At 41.2% G+C, this 24,330-nt stretch overlaps 3 protein-coding genes across 3 annotated transcripts in view; 2 read left to right on the top strand and 1 right to left on the bottom strand.

Moving 5' to 3' along the window:
* LOC128733460 (paramyosin, long form) overlaps positions 1–17,260 on the top strand; it is a 56,461-nt gene extending 39,201 nt beyond the window's left edge. The window contains exons 7-10 of the mRNA XM_053827057.1: positions 15,449–15,968; positions 16,031–16,126; positions 16,188–16,469; positions 16,532–17,260. Of these exons, the coding sequence (XP_053683032.1) occupies positions 15,449–15,968; positions 16,031–16,126; positions 16,188–16,469; positions 16,532–16,741 (1,108 nt within the window). The 3' untranslated portion in view covers positions 16,742–17,260. The remainder of the gene's footprint in view (positions 1–15,448; positions 15,969–16,030; positions 16,127–16,187; positions 16,470–16,531) is intronic.
* A 3,298-nt stretch (positions 17,261–20,558) lies between these two features.
* On the top strand, positions 20,559–21,769 carry LOC128736484 (queuine tRNA-ribosyltransferase accessory subunit 2). Its single transcript, XM_053830969.1, has 2 exons — positions 20,559–20,738; positions 20,807–21,769. Exons 1-2 carry the CDS (start codon positions 20,622–20,624, stop codon positions 21,767–21,769), a joined length of 1,080 nt encoding a protein of 359 aa, XP_053686944.1. The 5' UTR covers positions 20,559–20,621.
* Positions 21,770–22,102: 333 nt separating this feature from the next.
* LOC128735012 (ubiquitin carboxyl-terminal hydrolase isozyme L5) lies at positions 22,103–23,523 on the bottom strand. Its single transcript, XM_053829464.1, has 2 exons — positions 23,262–23,523; positions 22,103–23,200 (listed from the first exon to the last, which is right to left on the bottom strand). Exons 1-2 carry the CDS (start codon positions 23,335–23,337, stop codon positions 22,299–22,301), a joined length of 978 nt encoding a protein of 325 aa, XP_053685439.1. The 5' UTR covers positions 23,338–23,523; the 3' UTR covers positions 22,103–22,298.
* Between the last annotated feature and the right edge of the window lie 807 nt (positions 23,524–24,330).

Below are 24,330 nucleotides of genomic sequence, written 5' to 3'. Positions count from 1 at the left end.
GGAGTCTGCACAAACCCCCAGGCTTCATTCTCGGTTTTTTGCTCAGTAGATGCTCAATTGACTACAGCGCGTCAACTAAACAGAATTCGAAAATGTAGTGTAAAGGGCGATTGTAGAGCTTATTATTATCTATACTATTGTTGAAGAAAGTATAGTTCTAACTTTTGTATTTACGGCGCTATGCGATTGCTACCTCGTTGGTAGCCAAATGAGCACTCTTTTTGATACCAACAGGGTAGCAGCCCCATAACTCCGTAAATACAAAAGATAGAACTATACTTTCTTCAACAATAATGTAGAGAATAGTTAGCTCTACAATCGCCCTTTACATTACTTTTTGGAATTCTGTTTAGTTGAGGCGCTGTAGTCAAATGAGCATCTACTGAACAAAAAACCGAGAATGAAGGTTGCAAACCCCCTTATTAACAAAGCGACATTGGCTGGGCTATTTTTAGACACAAATTGTGCCGCTTCCTCCACCTACTGTAAAAACCACCGAATGAGAAGTTCAATCTAACTTTGTGTTTACTGGCGGGACGACGACACTATGCAGGCCCTTGCGACTTACAAGGTACACATTCTAACGAACACTTCGGCACAAACATCCCTTTCGGGCACTCATTCTTATTTATTCATGCACTGCGACGAGTTTTTGTAAGTATGTATTTATTGTAAAAAGTAATGCGATATGTGTATCAGCGGTAGAGTGAAAAGGATAAAACGAATGAAAAGCTAATGATTACCTTCTTTTTCATTTCGTTTGTTGCTTGCCACAAGAGTAAAGAGTGGCACAAATGGTTTCGAAGTGGTGAAAATAGAGGACACTGGTACAAAAAGGCATGTAAGACATCCGAGAAGTGACCGGTTGAAATATACGTATTTTAGTTTTTCATTTTTACAGTAGTTAGAGGCTTTAATAAAGAAAGTTTTATATGGGTATCATTTCTAAGAGTCAAAACCGAACATTTAGTGAAAAAAAAATTTTTGACGGAAAACCTCTATTACTGGAGGCAACTGTTACTGGAAGCGGTCCGAATTTACGCTTGTGCATACGGTAGTGACTTTTGCGGTTTATGAAGTTCTGCTCCGGAGGCACCCAAAACCTAGCTTTCGAATAGGACTTTAAACTGTTTCAAGTTTAATCGAAAATGCTGTTCAGTGGCGGGATTTATTGGAATGGACGAAGAAACAAATGCCGGTGAGGTCGTTTCATAACTTCACTCGTTTATCTATTTGATTTTCCTGCATTCATATATTTTATTATTTCTAAAATTTATTCTTTTACTAAGTAATTAAAATGATGCCAGGTAGACGGAATTTTTCAATTTTCAGAGAGCGAAAAAAGGCGCTATAACCTTGGCCTATTGCAGCCAGACTATGGTTAATGCCATAAGTTCATCCCCGAGGGTCCGGAGTATCACTTAACCTTTATTAGCAAAGATACTCCCAACGACTACAATTTGTAATCTGTAAATTAATCAATATCTTCAAGGGAAGCGTTTGGTACGGGAGGTCCACGCTTTCTTCCTTCCCCTTGATTTCAATGAGTTGAATGGAATTAAGTATCATTTTTAATTCCACTTAATTCTTTGGAATTCTCTCTGCGGTACATGCTGCGCAGTTGGCCTGGCCGTTGACAAGAAAAATGACCGATTTAAGCAATCGGCATTTTCCAGGATGCCTTCAAGTATTGGCTGCGTTAGTGTGAGATAAGATAAGATAAGATAAGATAAGTATGTATTTATTGTAAAAAGTAATGCAAAATCTGTATCCCAGTGTGCCGCTAGCCCTCACGAATAGCTGACTGCTCACGAGGACGAGTTATTTACCTCGTGAGCGAGCTATGCAGAAAGACACTACGAGGCACTACGGGTCCAGCGCCTCTGTGGTTCATAGGTACACGGGTACCAACGAGCCACATGCCCTGGCGGGTGTTGTGGGTTCAAATCCGGTTATAATCTCTGATTATAGCTTGGTTCGACCCATGCACCTTCCAGCATTGGGCAAAAGGTAGAAGTCACAAAGACAACTTGTTAGGCGTAGCTACCTATTACCCCCTCTCCTTTCCGCTCTTTCCCCTCCATTCCCAAAAAATCCTTCATTACTTTCCCTTACCGTCCCTTCATCAATTGTAGAACCATCGTTTCAAAAAACTATTAAACATTATTTGCCTTATGCCACTCCAGCACGGCCTTTGCGTAATATCCTGAAGCCAATTCCTACAAGGAGATCGTAGGACAGTTGTGAGACTTCAGAAGAGAAAGAAGTCGCTTTTGGAGACACTCTTACAAATACACCGGTCCATTCAGGGAATCTATGGTTTCGAAAGGTTTAACAAGTTGTCCACAGGAACAAATTGCTTGCCAAGTCCATAACGCAGAAATGAAGTGTCGACAGCTTTTGATCGTATAACTTCTGGGCACGGCTTTAACAGTATACGGCTTCCTTTTTTCTCTGAATTTTGACTTACTATCGACAGTCAGAGAGTCTTCGAACCTTTTTATGACACGAGAAACCGTAGAATCCGGAATTCCCAACTTTTTACCGATGGCACGTTGTGATAGATTCTTATTTTCGATGTACTTGTGAAGAATTTTTTCGCAAACGAGCTGTTCTTTCGACGCCATTTTTTATATTTTTGCGCACCTAGTAAAAAGACTCACACAGTATAAAAAATGCACTTTGAGCTTTCTCCATGCAAAGTTTCAATTAATTTTACCCAGCGGTTCAAAAGTTAGACCAATTTGAGTGTGTTCCAATTTTACTGTGGACACTCTTTACAAAACTACTCTTTACTACTGGTTCGCGAACCCCCTGACAACCTACACTATTCTGCTGCGAACAAAATGTTTGGCGAATCCTTGTTGGACTATAACCCTCAGAGACTATATTGCTGAAATGAAAGCAAAGGCCGCTAGGAAAAAAGTTCCACTTTTTGCGCTTTTGGACCACAGTGCCAAGCGTGAGAAAAATTTGACACAGTGATACTCTAGTTTTGACGTCATTTTGACAACTGAATAGAAAATAAGAAAAACAAAATAAAGCCGACATTCTGTTCGCACATACCTATGAAATAAGAGGTGTTCAAGTTAATTGTACCTGGCAGCAATTTAACGAGTCTTACGCAAATTCGTTTTTTAATAATAATTATCCTGTACTTACTAAATACATTGAAAACATGCTTGTCAAGCAAGGAGGAGTACAGTGGGGAGGCAATAACGAAAAACTGATAGTTTAAATTGCTAAATTGCAAACATGCGTGGCAAACGCACAAAATAACCACGCTAATAATTTTCGCGTGGGACTCTAAATAGGTGGAAACTCCACAATAATTGCCTGGTTAACTGCAGGATACATACGCCAAAATTGTTTCGTCCAAGTTTTGACCGTTTTACCCTTTATTGGTAACTAGTCGGGCTGTTAAACAGTTTGGTTTGGGCTTGGAATTTTCAATAAATACCTGGTTCGTGTCATGTTCGGGTTTAGCCTTCTTGAGTGTTTGTGTTTACCACCTAAAATTATCGGGTTATGATGTGAAATACAGCAATGTTCCGATTTTGTCAGCCCCATGTTGAATTTTGGGCTGGAAAACTTGGTTTCAGGTTTACGGAACCTTTGGAAACCTTCTAAAATTAAAAGTTCTATCGTTCAGCGGAATTCAAATTTTGATTAATCCCCCTAAAAGAGCAATAAAAAAGTTATTTTTCTTCAGTTTCAATATAACACATTGATGTGTTCTGCAAAGTTTTACAGCATATTATTACAACAATTTTTGCTGAAAACAGTAACCTTCTATCTCTTCAGCAACGATAGAAATATCCTTTTTCTCATAAATGAAAAATCGTTACAATCAGTTTTTCAATTCAAGCTGTTTTTGTAGTTGTTGTGTGACTTTTTCTAGTTTTACAAACTTGTACAAATAGTAAACATACACAACATTGCTGAATATAGTACACCTCTATCTTTGCTTGTTTAGGAACTGTAGAACTTTTACTATAAAAATACTCTAATTTTGACCCCGAAACCCTCCTCAGAGAATCAGAATAATGTTAAGCAGGCTGAAAAGCTTTACAAATCATGTTTAAAAACACAAAAATTAAGCAAAATTTCTAGGCTGACAAAATCGGGGCCTGACAAAATCGGAACATTACTGTACTAAAACAATAACTTCGGCTACATCGTAATTGGGGAGGTAAAAAGTTCAAACATTAAAGATAATACAAACATACTAATAAGATTTGGATCCAGATTTGGATTACTAACGTCACAGTGGCGTTCTCTACAAAAAATGGTATAAGGTCGGCTTTGCAATTCATGAAAATAAGAAACATACCCAACTTCGGGTTCGACCTTGACAGAAATCAAAAATTCAAGATCAGGTTTGACAGAAATTTAAACTTAAGGTTAATTTTTCTTTGAAAACGTAGAAACGAGTTTGCTTACAAACTTCCATTTGGAGACATAAGCAAAAGAAGTTAAAAGGATTTGACAAAAACGGAACATTTTTGAAAATTCCATCGATCGACGGACGGTTCAACTGGCACTGAATTGCTTTACTTTTCAACCAAAAATGAACAGTCTCCCAAAATGCGGTTCAAATCCGAGAAAATCGATTACACGCTTGGCTTTTCACAATTACTTCGCATGAAATGGTTCATATAGTAAACAAATAATGAACGGTGCTCCCTGCCCCCTCTTCTATAAAGAAAGGATCTCTATCTACTAGCTACTTTCCATTTTGCAATTGCCAAAATGGAATGCGTAATAACTAATACAGAGAGTATCGAACAATTCCGAATTTTAGGAGATTAATCTGTTTGGTGTTTTGAGTTATAGTTATGTTTCCACTATGACCACGAAAGCAATTACTCACAAGAACACTTAGACAGCTTACGTCATTCAGCACTAGCACTGAGTATTGCTTACTTTTATTTTGAAGTCAAAATTATTATCTGTTAACATGACAATTATGCTTCCACAGCATGTCGAACAGAATACAACACAATGCAAACTAGTAAAGTAGTCATCAAGCTTAGCTTTTCAGTCACGATCCTTTGAGACAGCAACATGATTTATAATAAAATAATTTTCAGTTGCAACGAACAGTGGTAACATAGAAACGAAGATTTCATCGAACTGCCCGTGAGAGACACGTTAATACCAAGAAGAGAACAGGACAATACACACGCAAAATTTTCCCAGTACTAGGGAAAAAACATAGAAAACAGGTAAGAGAGATAGCAAATTCTGTTCAACGGCTGCGCGTACTGCACTGCGAAAGTAGGGGAAACTCACTTAAAAATACTTTTCAATGGCACCGTTGCAAATTCTGAGCAACCGAAGCGAACGGCGCGAGAGGCTTATCCCCACCCATATATGGGACGCGAACTATGGGCATGCGATGCACTACTACCAACCGATGATCGATTATCTCGATGCGAAACATCGCGGCAGGACACCGGAGAGGATACCTTATCTCCCGTACACCGAGGAGCGCGGTCTCGAGCGATTTCACGCGAGCCACTTCGCGTTTAGGCCCTACAGCGCCGACGAGATTGCGGCCCTGTCCGAGGAAGCGGTCGATAAGGCGGTAAGCTATCTGCCCGATTATCGCTTCGATATAAAGCGCTCGGTACTCAGTGTAACCGCGACCGCCGACGCAGCCAGGCTGAAGAAACACGTTACACCGGACAGTGTCTTTGACCGTTACCATCGAAAGCTCGTTCATCGCACGACTCAGCAGCAGCAACAAGAAGAACAGGACAGAATGGCCTTGTGCAAAAAAACGCAATTTTACCAAGACCTGAAAGACGATGGCCTTTCTCCGGAACTGAAGAAAGCTGTCCGGGGAAAATCAGCATATCAAATCTCTAACATTCTGCTTGCCGAAAGTGCCAAATCTCGTGCTTCTGAGGAACGTTCCGTAAGTAAGACAACGCGCAGCTCTTCGGTGGTTCGTCAAACCGGAGGCCGAGGCAACAGTGAGGTTCGGTACATCATCAAATCCTCCAGCGTGAATCTTAATGATGCTACAGAGGAAGCTTCCCAGCAGTACAGGGCCGTGCACACGTCGGTCGATAATGTCCGCCGTGAGATCAAGAACTTTGCCGTCAAGACCGAGGAGTTCTTGCACGATACCAGGTGAATCCACAGTATGCTATCTCTCTGCCTATTCTATAAGAACTGTTAGACTGTTAGTATATAGAAAAAAAAGTGTGCATGTATTACGGTTCGAAGTGTTGGTAGTGTTCTGCTAATCGTGACGAAATTCTAAATAAGGCAATGGGTGGTATATTTAGTTCCGTTTGCGTTGTCACTCACGCGTTCAAATGTCATTTCTTCCGATTCGTGAACTTGTCGCCATCGCTATAAAGAGTGCGATCCATTACGTCAACGAGAAAATTTCAAGTGAAAAAGAAGCCCGGCTAAAAGCTACGAAGGTTTTGAAGCAAAATAATCTATTTTCGTGTCCAAAAAGACGGATGCGCATGGTGTACGGTTGCGCGTTTGTTCGTCGTCTATAACCACTTGCTCTAATCCGCCGTGATCTTTTTCTCTTCTGCTCGTCAATGTCCCGATAAATACACACATCCTTCGTCTGGCTCGGTGGGCATGGATCCGTCGCCCAGGAGCTGTGGGGGAGCAATGATTCGCTCAATCAACTTCAGAGCTGTGGCATTGAAATGTTTGCCATAGGTAACTAAACTCATTCGACAATCACCATCAGACAGAGAACAAAAAAAAAGACAATTATCCATTGTACTGCTCTTCAGGTTCAAAATATTTTCATTCCGCAATGAGGTCAACCACATAGCAGACTTGTATTCAGCAAAACGAAAGAATCTAATTACCGCTAGCAGCAGCTCATTAAAATGTCTTGTTATTTTTAATTTATAAAAAAAAGGTTTGCTGTGCGTATCACACTTACTGTACCATCACAATTATAGCGCATGATGATAACTGCATGATTCGGATTTGTCACATCTTATAAATAGTGTGTTCGAACTGAATTTCGTACTCGTGCGTTAGCGTTTTTTTTTTTGAGTTGTGGTCTAATTCAAAACTTAGACAGCAAAAATCGGTGTCAATGAAAATTAAATTGAATTGCAGTTTCATTGAGAAGGAGTGAATCAATATTGGCATGCATACATCATGAATGTTGAACTCTCAGTTGATGTCAAAGAACGGGTAGGAGGCAGGGAGAGACTGCTAGAAAGACATTGGCGCTGAAAATGTCCTGTAAACTGACAGTAAAACGCTTAGGCCTAAATCAGTTTTATACAACTGAATAATATTAAGTTTCAAAACAGTAATGTTAATACCAAGCCTTTCCTTTGCTATTTGATTAATTTGTTTGAAAGGGAAATTTTTGGTATGATTGATTTCTTTTTGGACCGTTCTATAATTGACTATTATTTTTTCTTGCTTAATCTTGTGATTACATGTTTGTTTTATTATTTATTTGTTATGGTTGAATATCCAAAAGAAATCGTTGATAGCTAGCAGTGATTTAGTTTATAGTTACACCAAATTTATACAATTTTTCAATACAGTTACGTCAATTGCAGTATTAATCTCTAGTATTGTCATGAAAACTTGCGTTGAACTTGAAATGCATTCATGATGCTGTTCAAATAAGAAAAGAAATATGCTAAACAAAATCTTTAAATGTCACTTAGGTCCTTTTGAAAAGTAACTCGAGAATTGGTCAGAAGTGGATTAATCTGGCGAATACGGTAGGAACTTCTCATCTGATTTTTTTTAAATGAATGTTAAGTAATTGCACTACACTACTAATGTGACCAAACATTATCATTGTGATGAAATGGCAGTGTCTTATGTCTCGTCGTCTATGCTGCATAGTAGCATTTATTTTGAACCATAAAGATTTTGTAGGGATTTTACCAAATAAATTAGAGCTTTCATGCCGGAATCAGTAACTTATTCCTCTGTTGAAAATAGTTTTTGACGACTCTTTCGTTAGATACTCTGGTCTGTTTTATTTTCTTCATATCAGCACATTCGTTTACTTAATACAATCCGAGATACCTACAAGTGTCTTGTAACTAATGACCATATGACAACCCAAGAATGCCGAGATTAACACGGATAGCCCGTATTGAATGATTAAAAAGACAAGAAAAAAGTTGTTATTGGTCAAAGCTATCTCCTTTAACAAATCCCACAACCGGCACGACGAGAATCAACCGCAGTACATCTACCCACCGCCAGAGGACCCGTATGTGATAATGGACGGCCTAAGAAAAGTGGTGCAAACGACGGAAAATGGAAAGGAATTAATGGGTGCACTGTTGCAGAGCGCGAAATGTTTTCCGCCATTCTGAACGATCCAATAATCCGGCGAACCTGAAGGCGAAAGAGGGCATATAGTCTTGGCAACTGGCCCTGCACTTAGAGCTGTCAAAACAGCTCGAACGAGAAAGAAGAAGAAGAAGAAAGCGAAAGGTCGCAAAGGTAAAAAACTGCAAAGTGTAACTGGCAGATAGAGCAACAATACGGAGACTCCCTTCTTCACTGCCTCAGGGTAGGCTTACGCTCTTGGCTACCGGATAAGAAAATACTTGGAATTGGTCCCAAGCAAACTCCCTTTTATTCTCTTTCTGTCGTTGATACTTTCTTACTACCTATCTCCTACCTCTTTGGCTTTTCTTCTTTCACTTCGGGGGTCCCGTTCCACCTGCAGTCTTCTACTGCCGCTTAGCACCTTCCAGATACCGACGCCGCTTTCCCTTCTGGATGTTGGGTGAATGCGTTTGGGTGTCGATCGACGTTCCTGATGAAGACGTTGCTGATCACGCCGACTGCCAGTATTGTAGTGACCACGCCAACAGATTGGAACAATCATCTATAGCGATAATTCGTAATAATATGAGGTATAATATGAGGTCCTGTGAGCACAATGGAGGGTGGGTATCAATTGGAGGCTGTTTTCCCCTCAAATCCGGCTTTTAATTTTACCTAAACGGTCAGTATATCCGGCACGATTCTCTTCTCTACGCTTTTACTTTTCAGCTTTGCGGTTTCTTCACTTAAATTTTTTGTTAGCCAATCGTTGTGACTCTACTGATTTGTTTTATGTTTGTTTGTAGTCTTGCACCTTTGCGACCTTTCGCTTTTAGGTTAGCCGGATTATTGGATCGTGCAGGATGGCGGATAACATTTCCCAGCTAGCATTTTCATATGTATATAAAAGATAAAAATCAGCATTACGTACATATATCCTTGCTAATAAACCGTATTTGATGCGCAAAGTTGGCATATCCGTACTATTTTGGAGGCGATATACGTGATTACGAACAATCAACGAACGACAAAAAATCAACCTGGTTCCACTTTATCAAGCTATAGTTACGATTTCGGATTTGTTAGGAGATATTTACGATAATTTTCGTACATTGATATACGAGTTGGCGCTAGCTGGGTTCGCACTCTGCGACAGCGCACCCATTAATTCCTCCCCATTTTCTATCGTTTGCACTTTTCTTCGGCTACCCGCGTTAATCTCGCAATTCTTGGGTTGACATACGATCACTGGTTACAATCTGCACTAGACTCCATCATCCAGTGTTCCGCCAAACATCGAACACAGTACCTCTCGCTCAAAAACTCCGCGAATACGTCGATCAACTCTCTAAAGGGTTCACAAGTACCATTGGCGTAGCTAGAAAATTTTCCTGGCAGGGGCCTAGGCGGTGCCTGCCAAAAAAAACTTTTTCACTCATATAAGCGCCATTATCGTCAGCATTACAGAGTCGGAGTGGCTCGTGCTGTTTCAAGCAGTCGTCTACATTCAACTCGATCCTGTGCAACTCGTCGTATATTTCCCAGTTGTCTCAGAAGTCGAAAATCACTTTCGACCTGGTCGAGCCATCTTGCAGCCATCTTGGATTGCTGAAGAGAACTGTTTCCGTCGCACTGTCGTCCGGCATCCTTACGATGTGTCTGTGTCACCGTAGCCCACCGACTTTCGCCAGATGTGCGAAGGGAATCTCTCCAAGCAGCCTGTAGCTCGTAGCTCATACGCCTCCACCACTCTCCGCCAAATATCGTCTGCAGCACTTACCGCTCGAACATGGCAAGGGCGCGTATGCCTTTTATGAGCATGAGCCTCCCGGCTTCAACTCCGTCAAGAACCATTGATCTAACAATGGTTCTGTACATTGTCAACTTCGTATCGCACCGTTTTCGTCGCAAAGTTCTTGGCAAGGAGTTAACTACGCTTGATAAAAATTGTGCTCTCGTTTTGATACCCGCTCATCGGATCACCCCCTCAAGAGCGATGTTGAACAGCATGCAGGATAAGTCATCACCTTGTCTCAACCTTCGCTGCGTCTAGGACGGATTCCAGAGTGTCTCCGAGATGCGTACGAAATACAGACTCGATCCAATGTAACTATGATCAGTCCCGTCAGTTTATGCGAAACACCGTATTATTGTATTATCTGCCATATAAGTGGTCTCGATCGACTGTATCTTTAAAAACAATGAACATGTGATTCGTAGGCACGTTGTACTCCCGACTTCTTTGCCAGATCTGTCAAATGGTCAAATGGCAAAAATATGGTCCGTAGTGGCATGAGCCCCTATGAAACCTATCTTGTGATTTCCTTCGAAATCATATGCTATCGGCGACCGCCGGTGTAACAAGATCTGCGAGAATACCTTATAGGCGGCTTTACCAACGTTATGCCTCCTTCCATCCATTTCTCTGGTTGCATCTCCTCCTCCCAAATATTGGAAATAACCCAGGGCTGCCAGCGTTTCTCGGACATATTCATAAGGCTCTGCTGGGAGACGGTTCTTATCAGCGGCTTTATTGGTCTTCAGCAACCCGATTTCTCGTTTGACTTCTTAGAGTTCAGGTGCTGAGACATTGTTATCTTCCATGGGCACTCCCAGGTTAACTTCCGTTCCACCTCCTTTTGCAATTTCGCCATTGAGGTGTTTGACTTCGAAGAACTGGTTTCACTTGCAGACCATCTGGCGCTTGTTTGTGACTAGATTTCCTCCCTCGTCCCTTGCACATGTCAGGTTTTGGTATTTAATATCGTAATTACAAAGCTATTGATATTCGTTTGGGTTTTGCACGAGAAAAATAAGGAGGAAGGTATTTTCGTGGCCATTTGCACTGAATTTTTTCACGTTTTCAAATTCCAATGTAGAAAATTTCTGGAGGGGGCCTGCAGAATTCTGGATAGGGCCGGTCCCCTAGACACCTCCTCTAGCTACGCCAATGACAAGTACCACTACAATCCTGCCATCTAAAATGAATTTTGTTTTTTTTTTTTTGAAGTCACGACTAACTCCAGCTATCTCTCTCTCTCTATCTAATAAAAGCCCTATAAGCTTCCTCAAAAATCGTATGATCGATTACGATGATATCGATGGCAAAACCATATTCTCTGCGTTCTGTAGCTTCTTATGAAAGCGTCTGAGGTTCTACTCGTCATTCATTCACAAGATTTTGAATCCTCTAGCATCATTTGAGTCGGCTTAGTTTTGTCCGTCAAAAACCCGTGTTTTATCTAGAGTAGCAGCCTTATCAGCAAACAGTCTTTTACATGGGTGGATTTTTCCCTTCTTTGTGTCTCTTGTGTTGAATGAACGAGACATTTTTCCTCATTCGCATATGGCTTACCTCAGCATAACCTTCTTGTCAAATTTTTTGGTGTAAACAGTTTTCACTGATCCCTGCAGAATTTTAAAATTGACTTAGGATCAGGGCTTGAAAAGAGATCGCAAGTTGAATGTGACTGCGTGAATGCGTACGCTTTCCGCATTCAACCTGCGCTTTTCGAACGATCATTTGACTGTTTTTTGAATCCTAAGTTAGGATTCATCCATGTCCATGATAATGCACTCCGATTTCTTGGTCAGCAATTTTTCATACAGCTTCGAAGCCCTCAGTTTCGTAGATTCAGTTTTTTTGGTGCCTTGTTTTGGCTGCTTCTACTTCAGACGGGTCTGCTGGCTCATTCTCCTTTTCAAGAATGGTACGATCACTTTGACTCAATTTTGATTTGAGCAGCACGTTCCTCATAAACGTGTCCTGTGCACTGTTGTCCATAGTTCCGTACGCGATGGGAACTATTCCGTGCATTTTTGTGTATTCTACAACGTATGCATTAACAAAATAGATTTTTTTTTCGGATGGTGATAAAAAAAACTAAGACAGCTAATTGAGTTTGATAAATTTCCAATGGAGGTATTTACATTAGATTACCTGCAAAAAATTCTACGCCCTTGCTCTAGCGGCCTTCCGGCAGTTAACCGAAATATTCGCCATGGTAGACAAAAACATGCCTACACGAATTATATCTTCGTTTTATTTATCAATTCCTCCCAAGGGGTCGGACACTCAGCACATAGTGCCCCGGCACTGCAGAGATATCAAATGGCACACCTCTAAAGCCTTATAAAAATAACATTATTATTATTTACACACCTCCGGTTCAATTGTACATATGAAATGGGAGCACTGCCAGTTGTCAAAATCATCTCGCACGGTTGCCAGATCTATCAGATTTTAACGAATTTAACAAATCTTGCAGTTCGGCACTTTCGGTACAGCATCGGCACAGTTCGGCTCGTTTCAAGTCGCCTAACATAAAAACGGCTATGCCGAGTGATCGACCCCTTGATTCCTCCTCAGTTTTCGCGATAACATTGTTGAAGTAGATCTTACACTTCTGGTTTGCTCAGAAATTCTCGATGGGACGCGGCTGCGGGACATTGGGCGGATTCGCCGACTTGGGTACCACATCTATATGCAGCCGCTCCACCTCCTCCAACGATCGCTTCGAGTAGTTCCGACACCAGATCCGACCAGAACACCGCATCCTCGCCCTTACAGTATTTCTTGATGAACGACGCAACTTCTGGCAGGCACTTCGCACAATAAATTTCCCCGTTCACGGCCAGTGCGGAGCGAAGGAAGAGCGGCTTTGACATCCCCTTCTCGCTGAGTGTCAGCGACAGCAGCACTTTCTTGGGGAACTTAGTGTATGAAATGAACTTCACCTCGGAGCACACTTCCTTCGTGGGAAAAGTAAAATACGAAGTGCCCAGCCAATCGTTGCCATCCGGGGTGAGATAGGTCTCGTTGTCCATCACCACCGTCACGTCGCGATTCGCCGGAAAAATCGTCTTGACCATCTTATTCAGCGGCTGCGTCATTGCCTGCAGCTTCGAGACCAGTGGACGGGACTGCCGCTTCCGCGGGACATGTGTGCACATGTTTGCAAGGTACTCTTTCACTGGTTGGCCGGTTGCACCGACCTCCCGGCCAAGCGCACGCAGCGATGTAAATGATCGAATGATTATTTCTTTTGGAAGTTCAATGACTACAAAATACAGGATTATCATTTGATTAGGCTTCTGTTTTTCCAAACGCGAATCTTAAATCCCGCGCAGAATTGGTGATTTATGGTTGTGTTTGTGTAAATCTGAGTTTTCCGATACAATTTGACAGATTATCTGTCAGATCTATGCTTACGGTTCCGTGTGCCAAATCTGCGGCGGCCTCTAGATTCTGTACCGCTGCTATATCCACCATTGCTGAACTTTTTTCCTGTAGCGACAGCAATCCAGGTCTGCCCAATCAGCACGGAGCAACTGTCTAAAGGCAACAAACATTTTGTCTTTTCAATATACCGATATTTTTCTGTTCCGATCAGAAGCAAACTGTATGCTATAACATATGCCGATCAGAATTCAGAATATGGTTTCTGATCGGAATTTAGAATCGAGGCGAACATTTTGTTTGGCAGTTCCAACTGTCACAAAAATATAGCTGTTCAGTTTAAAGGTGCAAATTGCCTGCCGAAATTTTTCCGGATTTTTTTAAACTTATCTAAAATTTTTCCTTGCCTTACCATTTAAAATTAAGATCTGCCAGGATTCCGTCTTGACGTACATGCCATCGCCGTTTATGACGCAATCATTTTTGAGCAACAATGTCGTCTGCAACTTACGCGCAAGAGCTTTTACCATGGTGTTACGTTTATCTTCTCGATTGTGTGTTATTAGGTATAACCGTGTATGTTCGGTTCGGTTCAGTTCTTGGTCCTTGGCACTGTTGTCTGTGATATTCCCAATTTGCGTCAGGCGTCTCTGATAGAAAAATAAGGATTACGTTTGAAAACGCTGACTATGGCCACTTTTCGTCCAGTCTCTGCAGCATTCTGGTTTCAGTTTCCTCGGTTTCCTTCTGCTCTTTGCGTACTTCGTACTACTAGCAGTCATCAGACGTTCCTCAAATACTTTAAAACTCGTTTGTCACAGCCGATTTAGCCACTTTTTGCAATTTTGCCAAGTCAACGTGAAAATAGCTTGGATTTTGACTATACACAAGTGAAATTTTGATACGCTATTCCTCTTGCTCCGACGCCGTTTTGACAACTCAATAGAAAGTGGGAAAAGCAAAATAGAGGGAACATTCCATACGTGCACCTATAAAATGAGGGGTGTTCAAGTTTTTCAATGCACGATTTTTATTGCGTAATCTAATTTGACCAATTATTTCCTTTGCGCCCGTTATAAATTGAATTTTAAAGCTTACTGTTAATTGTTCTCAGATACCCATTTTATATCAAAGTTGATCGTTCTATTAAGGTTCCTTGGTACTTAATATGATGGGACTGTGCATCTACCTGTATTATTATCTGACTCTGATCGTAATGCAGTAAAAAAGTAAAATGTCTTCCTTGATTTATGTGAAATTTGCATTACAATTTGCATTTGCGACATGACCGGCTGCCGCGATTTTAAATTTACAGCATCCTGCGCATAGTGTGGCATCTGGTTGGTGTCTCTTACTTCATTCCACCGAACAGCTGCGTTAATTTTAGCAACAGATAAATAAAGTTGTTCATTTTTTGTTCACTTCTGTGTAACGATCTTACCGCATCAATGCATTCGAACGAGCAGCTTTTAAGATTTGTCAAGAATTGTCAAAACAACATTTATCATCGTTCTTTGCACTGTTTTCAATCTCTCTCAAAATTTGTATTGAATAAAAATAGAATATCGTATTACTAGCTCCCAAGTCAATGTAAATTGAATCACTCTCATTAGAGCCCTATCATTAAAGCTTGTCACTCACCAGTGTACTTGAAAACTATCGAAACTGCATGACTCACCCTCACAATGCACAATGCGAAACACCGGATGTTCTAGAATGTACCAAACATTTCAGATGACACGATCGTTTGATCGGTCAACCGACCTTTGACTAGCACTCAACAGTAAGCAACGCATCTCCCGTTATATATATAGCCAATCTTTGGCAAGCCTCTCTTGATTCGTATAACTGCCGAAAATACAAAGTATTTTCATAAAACCTACGTCAGTTAAGAGGTTTTGGAGATGTGATCAAGCCAAATGACTCATCAATCGTTTCTTTTTACGTTTCTTTTCATGCCTACAGCAAGCAGACTAGCATTGAGATCGAACAGCTGAATGCTCGCGTCGTTGAAGCCGAAACCAAGCTGAAGAGCGAGGTACAGCGCATCAAGAAGAAGCTGCAGATCCAGATCACCGAGCTGGAGATGTCGCTGGATGTTGCCAACCATACCAACATTGAACTGCAGAAGACGATCAAGCGCCAATCGGCCCAGCTGACCGAAATCCAAGCCCACTACGAGGAGATCCAACGTCAACTGCAGTCCACCGTCGATCAGTACGGCATTGCTCAACGCCGCATTCAGTCGCTGACTGGTGAACTGGAAGAAATTCGCGTCAACTACGACTCCTCGTTGCGCTCCAAGCGTCAAGTTGAGGTTCAGTTGGAAGAAGCCACTTCGCGCATCAACGAACTCGTAGTCAGCAATGCTAACTACGCTTCGCTTAGAGCTAAGCTCGAGCAGGAGCTGCAGGTTTTGGCCAGTGACTACGAAGAAGTTTCCCGCGAGTTGCGCGTCAGTGACGAACGCTACCAGAAGGTTCAGGTATGTTTAACCGAACTTCATGGATTGAGTTACCAATCTTAATAAATTGATCCGAATTTCAGGTTGAACTTAAACACACTGTTGAACTCCTCCATGAAGAGCAGGAAAGAATTGTCAAGATTGAAACAATCAAAAAGTCCCTGGAAGTCGAAGTCAAGGTATAATAACGTGGCACCCTATTTTTCACTTTGCATTAACATCAACTTCGTTTTTAAACAGCAACTTTCAGTTCGTCTTGAGGAAGTTGAGGTTAACGCCGTTGCCGGTAGCCGTCGTATCATCAGCAAACTGGAAGCTCGTCTGCGGGACATTGAAACCGAACTGGAGGAGGAAAGAAGGAAGCACGCCGAAACTATCAAGATCTTGCGCAAGAAGGAACGCTCGGTTAAGGAAGTCTACATTCAAATCGAGGAAGACCAGAAGAACATCCAAATTCTCCAGGACGCACTAGAGAAGGCCAACCAGAAGATTGGTGCCTACAAGCGCCAGCTAGTCGAACAGGTAACTTCAATGCCTTCTTAATAATTTACTTAACGATAATATTGATTTTTTCTTGCTTTTAGGAACAATGCTCTCAACAGTGTGTAACCAAGGTGCGTCGTTTCCAGCGTGAACTGGAGGCTGCCGAGGATCGTGCCGATGTCGCTGAAAGCAACCTGAATCTGGTCCGTGCTAAGCACCGTACCTTCGTTACCACTTCGACTGTGCCCGGATCGCAGGTCTACTTGGTTCAGGAAACTACCAGAACCATCAACGAAACGACATCGTCCTAAATTGACAGAGGAAGGGCAAAGCCGTGACAAGGCAACCTGTCGCCATGTGATCCAGCAACATCCGGAGGATATGGGCTGTGCCATATCGAATGATCTTTAATTTTTGTTATCATTTTCGTTTGTGTTTGGTTTAATTACCTTTTGCATCTTCTGTTCTTTATGTCGTCTGTCTTCATTTCTGTGTATCATTAATTTCTCTCGTTACAACCAAACTCACCCTGAGCTTCGGGACAAAATATAATCTCTTTATTATAATATGTAATCCATCATACATTAACCAAGTAACACAAGCCTTGCGTGAATACAATAAAAGCCGCTGCCACACCGCAAGAAATGAAGAAATGGAAAACTCTACATGAACAGCAAAAAAAAAAGGAAATATAAATAACTAGCCGCTTCGTTACGTTACGGATACTACTAGATTTGGAAAAAGAAAGATGCCTTGAAATCGTTGGGCAAACCACCAATTTGCCGGAAGCTTTATTCTTATTGATCGAGAGTAGAATTTTATTCGGACAATCGAACCATTACATTACTTATGTATATTATACATTTTAATAATAAATAAATATTATTGAAACAATAAAAACCAGAAATATAAGAAGATAGTGAAACAAGTCGCGAAGAGAAATCCATGCTGTTTTTAATGAAACAAAAAAAATGATTAATGCAATACCATTGATTACTTACACTAGGTGACGAACCTAGCACGGGAAGTGAATTGAAAATATTTTAAACATAATGTGGAGAATATAAATTAAATGTCACAAAAACTCATAAAAACCAATAAACAATATACAATAAAAACAATATGTTTAAACAGATTTTTAAATTTTCTGAAAGTCTTCAAAAACAATTGTCTTCAAGCGAAAATTAATAACCTATACTTACTTTACATTACTTTAGTGGTAACGGTCCGTTACCGATCCTGCGCCGAACGAATTATGGTCCTCCAGTACCGTCGGTCCTGGGCTGCCGTTCTCCAATCCCCACGAACACAAGCTGAACGTGTATCGTCTTCGACAGCACACACCCACCGGGTGCGGGGTCTACCTCGGAGTCTACGGCCTCTTCCTGGTTCTCTGCTGAAAATAGTTTTGCCTACTCTTTCATCGGGCATTCTGGCCACGTGTCCAGCCCACCGCAGCCTGCCACATTGCACTACCTTCACTATATCAGCATATTTGTATACTTGGTACAGCTCGTGATTCATGCGTCTGCGCCACACTCCATTTTCCATTTTGCCACCAAGTATAGATCGCAGAATTTTACGCTCAAAACCCCAAGCACTCGCCGATCAGCTTCCTTTAGCGTCCATAATTCGTGTCCGTAAAGGGCCACCGGGAGGATTAGTGTTCTATAAAGCGCCAGTTTTGTGCGAATTTGCAAACTACGGGACTTCAGCTGGCTACGTAATCCGTAGAAAGCCCGATTCGCGGCTGCAACTCGTCGTTTCACTTCGCGGCTAACATCGTTGTCACATGTCACGAGTGTACCAAGGTATATAAATTCCTCCACTACTTCATATCGTTCCCCATCTAACTCTACCTCGGCACCAAAACCACTTGGGATCCCACGTTCCCTACCAGCAACCATGTACTTCGTTTTGGTGGTGTTAATGGTAAGTCCCAATCTCGCCGCTTCCCTTTTAAAGAGCCTGAAGGCCTCTTCCACTGCTCTACGGTTAATTCCGATGATATCGACGTCATCCGCAAAACCAAGAAGCATGTGAGATTTCGTGATAATAGTTCCATTCCTTTCCACGTTTGCCCTTCGTAATGCACCTTCCAAGGGAATGTTGAATAGCAGGTTAGAGAGTGCATCCCCTTGCTTCAGTCCATCCAACGTCATGAAATCAGCTGAGGTCTCACCCGCTATTCTAACGCATGATTTGGATCCGTCCAGCGTCGCACGAATCAGCGTAACTAGTTTCGTCGGAAAACCATGTTCTAGCATTATCTGCCACAGCTCATTTCGTTTAACTGAATCGTACGCCGCTTTAAAGTCCACAAACAGATGGTGTGTCTGCAAGTTGTACTCCCGGAACTTGTCTAGCAACTGACGCAGGGTAAACATCTGATCCGTCGTGGAGCGACCCTCACGAAAACCAGCTTGGTAATCGCTGGCGAAGGACCGCTAACGGTCTCAGTCTGCAGAACGGGATACGAGAAAACACCTTGTAGGCAGAATTGAGTAATGTAATTCCTCGATAGTTTTTGCACTCCAGTCGATGTCCCTTTTTGAAAATTGGGCAAATGAGGCCATCCAACCACTCCTCCGGCATTTGTTCTTCCTCCCAGATCCTGACAATGATCCGGTGGATTGCTTCGTACAGCCGCTCGCTCCCCGCTTTCAGAAGTTCAGCCGGGATACCGTCCTTCCCAGCAACATTACCGTTTTTCAGCTCACTGATTGCCTTTTTAACCTTCTCTTTGTGTTAGTGGCTCCACAGCTTGACCATCGCTTACAATTCCTATCCTGTCCCTGCTGATCTCCGCATTTACCTCTCCATTCAACAGTGTCTGAAAGCGCTCCTTCAACCTGGCTGCTACCGCCATTTTGTCGGTAAGCAGGTTGCCAGCACTATCATTGCACATCACAGGCATGGCAAAGTACCTGCATCTCATCGTTTTATAGAAACTCCGTGTGTCGTTGCTAGCGTATCGCTCCTCTTCGCCGGTGAGCACGTGCTCCTCGTACTCGCGTTTCTTTAGACGATGGATTCTTTTTTCCGCAGCTCTACCCGACAAACACCGAAGTTGAATTAAAATGCTACTGATTTGGTTACAGCTGATTTAACTCTGTATACAGGTGGTAGACGCTGAATAAATTTAAGCAAAGGCCTCTGTATTCGATAACTGCTTAACCAGCCAACGAATGCATTGTAAATCGACCGCTTCACATAATAGCGTCACAAGCAGATTAGGCGCATCTTCAACCTCTCTTCAGTATTCTCAATAATTGTGCTATACTAGCTGAATAAACCATTATTAATTAAGCCATTATTAATCAGCCATAGCTGAACAGCTGGCTGCGAAGTCTGTCATATAAAAACAGAAGGTCAGATTTCGATAACGGAATGTAGCACCTAGCAATGTAGCGATAATGGAATGTTGCACCGCTTTGCTTAACTAAATATATATCGAATAAAATTGATGTAAACAATTCTATAATACTTATTCAGCTAAAATTGGAGAACTTATACAAGGTTAACCTATTTCACTTGTTACGCTTGTTAAGCAATTATATTGCCCTTTATATAACCTCTGTGCGCCTTTGCACAAATTCGTTATTTAAAAACGCGCAAAAGCCTGTATTAAGCTCCATTGTTGCTTCGAAAGCAGCTATTAGCAAGCCCAAAGCTTGATTGAACAGATTGAATAAATTCAGTTATAAAAGCATTTGATCAGCCATTGATTTGAAATTGTTACTTGGGTAGCTGCTTTCAAACCTAGAATGGAGCTTAATAGAGGTTTTTACGCGTTTTAAAGTAACCAATCTATTCTATATCAATCTATATAATCTATTTTGAAATTCAAAAAAATGGAACACATCATATTTATTTTGCTATGGCGTCGTATGTTATATTTTTACTTTCGGATAACCTAAATTCATATACGCTAGCTAATTTCTTACAATATCCGAGCTTTCCTGTATTAAAAATATATTTTGTCCTTAAGTTCTGCACACCTACCGCACTGTGCGACGATTGATGACATCTCGATCTCTTCTTTCCGTTTTTGTTACGTAAACGACAAACGGGCTCTTAACTAAACCAAAACAGCTTGCGTTGACCGCGTTGAATATCTAATGAATTTTCCTAATTATTTACTGTAGTTTTGTTCTCTGTTGCACGTTTCATTATTCAGATCAATTAGCAATGAAGCTGGTTTTAAACAAAGTGACTAAATGTTCCGGCCGAACCGGAGTCTTGAGTGGAATCGAAAGATTGGCGAACGTGACGTTGGAAACGCCGGGCTTAATATTGCACACAAAGGTATTTTCAAATCACGCCTAACTAAAGTTTTAGTCCATGTTTCAAAGCAATTAAATTTCAATTTTTAGGGAGGTAGTGTACCGCATCTTTCGAAAGATGTCCTCCACTGTTTAGGCGGTAAACCAGAGCTGGCGCAATACTGTTTAACTAGCACCGAACACATGGCAGAAGCGATGGGTGCTACGAAACAAGGAATCGCTCAGTTTGTTGCACAGTCCGAATGTGTGTCTTTGCTGACTCTCAAAGATCCGGCAGAGCTTTGTCAGCCAGGATTCCATGAAAAAGATTTTGTACCAATATACGGCCGAAGTGGAAGGATAAATTTGACAACCGAAAAATTTATTAAACTGATGGAAATTTTCCAACCGGACATATACGTTCCGTTGTTCGACGGTGATACTGACATGAACAGTTCGAAGAAACGAGAACAAAAGTCAGTAGACAGAACGGAAACATTTGTTTTGGAGTGTCTGGAAGCACACCGCAGCTCAGAAGCTCTAAAACATTCAAGTATTCTAGCTCCTGTTGTCGGTGGATATAACATAAAATTGCGAGAACAATCGCTAATGTTTTTAGATCAACACAAGGGTATTATCGGTGGTTATTTGCTGGCAGGGCTTCATTCCAACGGATCATCTGCTTGCCAGGTTGATGAAAAGTTGTTGAAAGATACAGTATCAAAAATATGTGAAACACTACCGGCGGAAAAACCGCGCTTTGCATTCGGTGCATTCACTCCGTGCATAATTCTGGAACTGGTATCCAAAGGAGTGGACATATTCGACACCAGTTATCCATATCTCAAAACACAGCAACACAGGGCTTTGACTTTTAGTTTCAATACAGATGACGATCAGTTTCCTGATGAATGGGAAAGCGAGCTTGATCTTCAGGATTCGCGTTGGGTCGAAGATTTCAACGGATTTGTAAAAAACTGTAGTTGCTTAGCGTGTACTAAACATACAAGAGCCTATTCACATCATTTGTTCAATACACGAGAAATGCTTGGACCAATATTGTTAATGATGTAAGTATTTGAATGGTACTTGGTTCGCCTTCAAGTCTTTTTATAATGAATACATATTTCTTTTTCAGACACAATCTGCACCACTTTTTCGAGTTCTTCAAAGCGATTCGGAAACATGTTTCCAATGATACTTTATCAATTCTGATAACACATTTAAATAAGCAGAGAGACAATCCTGTTAAAGAAGAGCTTGTATCAAACAAGTCAAACGACCACAATGACGGAATTGATACAAAAAAGTTAGATCCCGAAATAAAATCGAAAAAAATAAAACACTAGTCAGTAATCGTTACATTGTTTTCAATAATGAATAATGATAGATATTTCTAATGGTAGGTATAAGTTGTAAGGGACCATTTATTTTTCCTGATATAATTTCATGGTTTCACATATTGTACATTAGGAATACAAAAAGTAGCCATCACTGGACGTAAAACCCAAAAACCAAAACGAAATTGAAGTGCGCCAACCGTTGGCGATAGAAAAGTGTGAAATACCACTGTTTACCCTAAGCGGTATTCATCTTCGGTTTCCTACTTTTGGGATTCCGTTTTGCCGGCCTCTCGTTCAGAAGCTCGCTGTTTGGCCTTCTCATACAATGGCATTAGCTGCCCGTTCTGAGCCAGTATTTTCAGTAATTCCACGATCAGAGGCAAATAGTTGTGTTTACGTCGAATATTTTCCACCTTATAGCGTTTGCGTTTAGCAACCTCATCCTCAATCAACATACGCAGTCTAGTGATTTCATTCTGCTTCGTGTCCGTTTCCATCTCATCCTCCCCACTCGCTTGTACGAGTGCATCGATTTGACGTTGGTAGATCAATTGGCGATCGGAAACAATCGCCATCAAGTTAAAATGAATTTCTCCTTCACTGTACTTTTGGATACGTTTTTCGATTATAGGTCGAACAACATTGAGCCAATCTTCGCCAGCTCCAACGGCACCTAGATCAATCGGACCGGCTTTCAAACCATCCAGTTCATACAATCTTCCGTCAACCGGAACATAACCAACGAAGTGGAAAACATCCTCATCCTTGTTCGCATGTTTATTATCCAATTCAAATAACGTTTGACGAGCGAACGAATTATGCACCGTACGAATCTGAGCAGCATTACTCAACGCAAGTCCTCTATTATAGGCATCAAATGAAATGCAAAATTCCTTGAAATCCGACAATGTCGAACCAAGTTTAATATCCGCGTGGCTACTGTTCAGCAAAACACTGAGAATAGCTTGCGTTGCACAAGCATTGTTAATGACCTGCTTGGCGAAGAAAATCTTCTCTAGACGACTGTCCTGCACAATCGATCCTGCTGGTTCATCGTCTTTGACCCACTTGAACAGGAAAATTAACCCATGCACAGGCTCCAAATTTTTGAAGTGTTCTTCGTCCAAACTCCACAACTCTTCCACTTGAACTCCTTCGACACCTGCAAATAACTATTAAGTTAATATTATTCCTTAAATATTTGTATTACAAGCTGTACTTACCAAATTCTTTAATCAATTCAGTAAAGACACCCGGATCGCTTTCGATCAAACACCAATCACCAGCACAGTCTGCCATTTTTTGTGACTTGAAAGGCTAAGTTAAACGGGCGATATCTAATGCTTTGCTTCTAATCGATTAACTTGTTCGAAATCTCAAGACAATATAGGATTAGTAATTATATCCGCAGTGCAATAATCACGCCAACGAAAGCACTAAAAACATTACAAAAATCGTCACTTTTTTAGGCTATCCAATCAAGCTGAGTTCGCGGATTTTTGACAGTTTAATAGAAAACAGCATAAAATTATTTTGAAGTTTATGTTCTTCTTATTATTGTTTTTATTATGTTGCGCTTTCCCCAAGGTAATTATATAAAAAAGAAAGCTTAAGAAATTTTCGAAGGTGTTCACAAATTACGTAAAATTTTGCCCACTTATTCAAGGGAATGCTTCCATATCCAGCTTTTTACGCGCTATCCAGCTTTTTACGAGCCATAATGGCGAACGTGTTCGTAGTAATAATATTTGAACAGCATTTTCTACATTTCCCTAATATTGCTAATTTCCAACCCATCGACATCTCTATATCGAACTGCAGTAAACGTCAGCGACAGCATGTCCGGGGCTCAAAATTTGACAGCGGGCCCAAATCAGACTGCTGGCAGTTGAGTGAAACGCAGTGCTGACATGCTATCTCATTTTCGCACACACGAGATGTTGGCGGCGAAAACATGGTTGTCTGCCGATGGGGTGCTAATTTCCCACCCTTCGTTTTCTTATTTTTTCTCGAAAGTACAGCACTCGTTCGCTAATTGCACGAATGAGGCGATGCGATTAGCGAATTTCGTTTTTTAATTGCACGATAGTTGCCAATATTTATTGTAAAACGTGATGCGTTATCACTGTAAAGAACTCTTCACATGCATTCACACGTACGCTAAATTTTGGGAAGAACATCTAAATTTTTACAAACGAACTAAAAGCTTAATGAATATGTGTTCAATTAGTCAAAGTTTAGTCAAATTTGCATGAATTTGTTTGTAATGTATCTACGTAATGCAGAGATAGA

This window comes from Sabethes cyaneus, chromosome 2 (assembly GCF_943734655.1).
Source record: "Sabethes cyaneus chromosome 2, idSabCyanKW18_F2, whole genome shotgun sequence".
Classification (NCBI taxonomy): Eukaryota; Metazoa; Arthropoda; class Insecta; order Diptera; family Culicidae; genus Sabethes; species Sabethes cyaneus.
The sequence above is the reverse complement of the archived record's forward strand: the minus strand, read 5'-3'. Positions and strand labels throughout refer to the sequence as shown.

Bases quoted from the DNA above. Each gene is read 5' to 3' on its own strand.
- LOC128736484 (XM_053830969.1), top strand. From the start codon at position 20,622: ATGAAGCTGGTTTTAAACAAAGTGACTAAATGTTCCGGCCGAACCGGA. The intron at 20,739-20,806 runs GTATTTTCAAAT...TTCAATTTTTAG, and splicing joins GCTTAATATTGCACACAAAG to GGAGGTAGTGTACCGCATCT.
- LOC128735012 (XM_053829464.1), bottom strand. From the start codon at position 23,337: ATGGCAGACTGTGCTGGTGATTGGTGTTTGATCGAAAGCGATCCGGGT. The intron at 23,201-23,261 runs GTAAGTACAGCT...AGTTATTTGCAG, and splicing joins TGAATTGATTAAAGAATTTG to GTGTCGAAGGAGTTCAAGTG.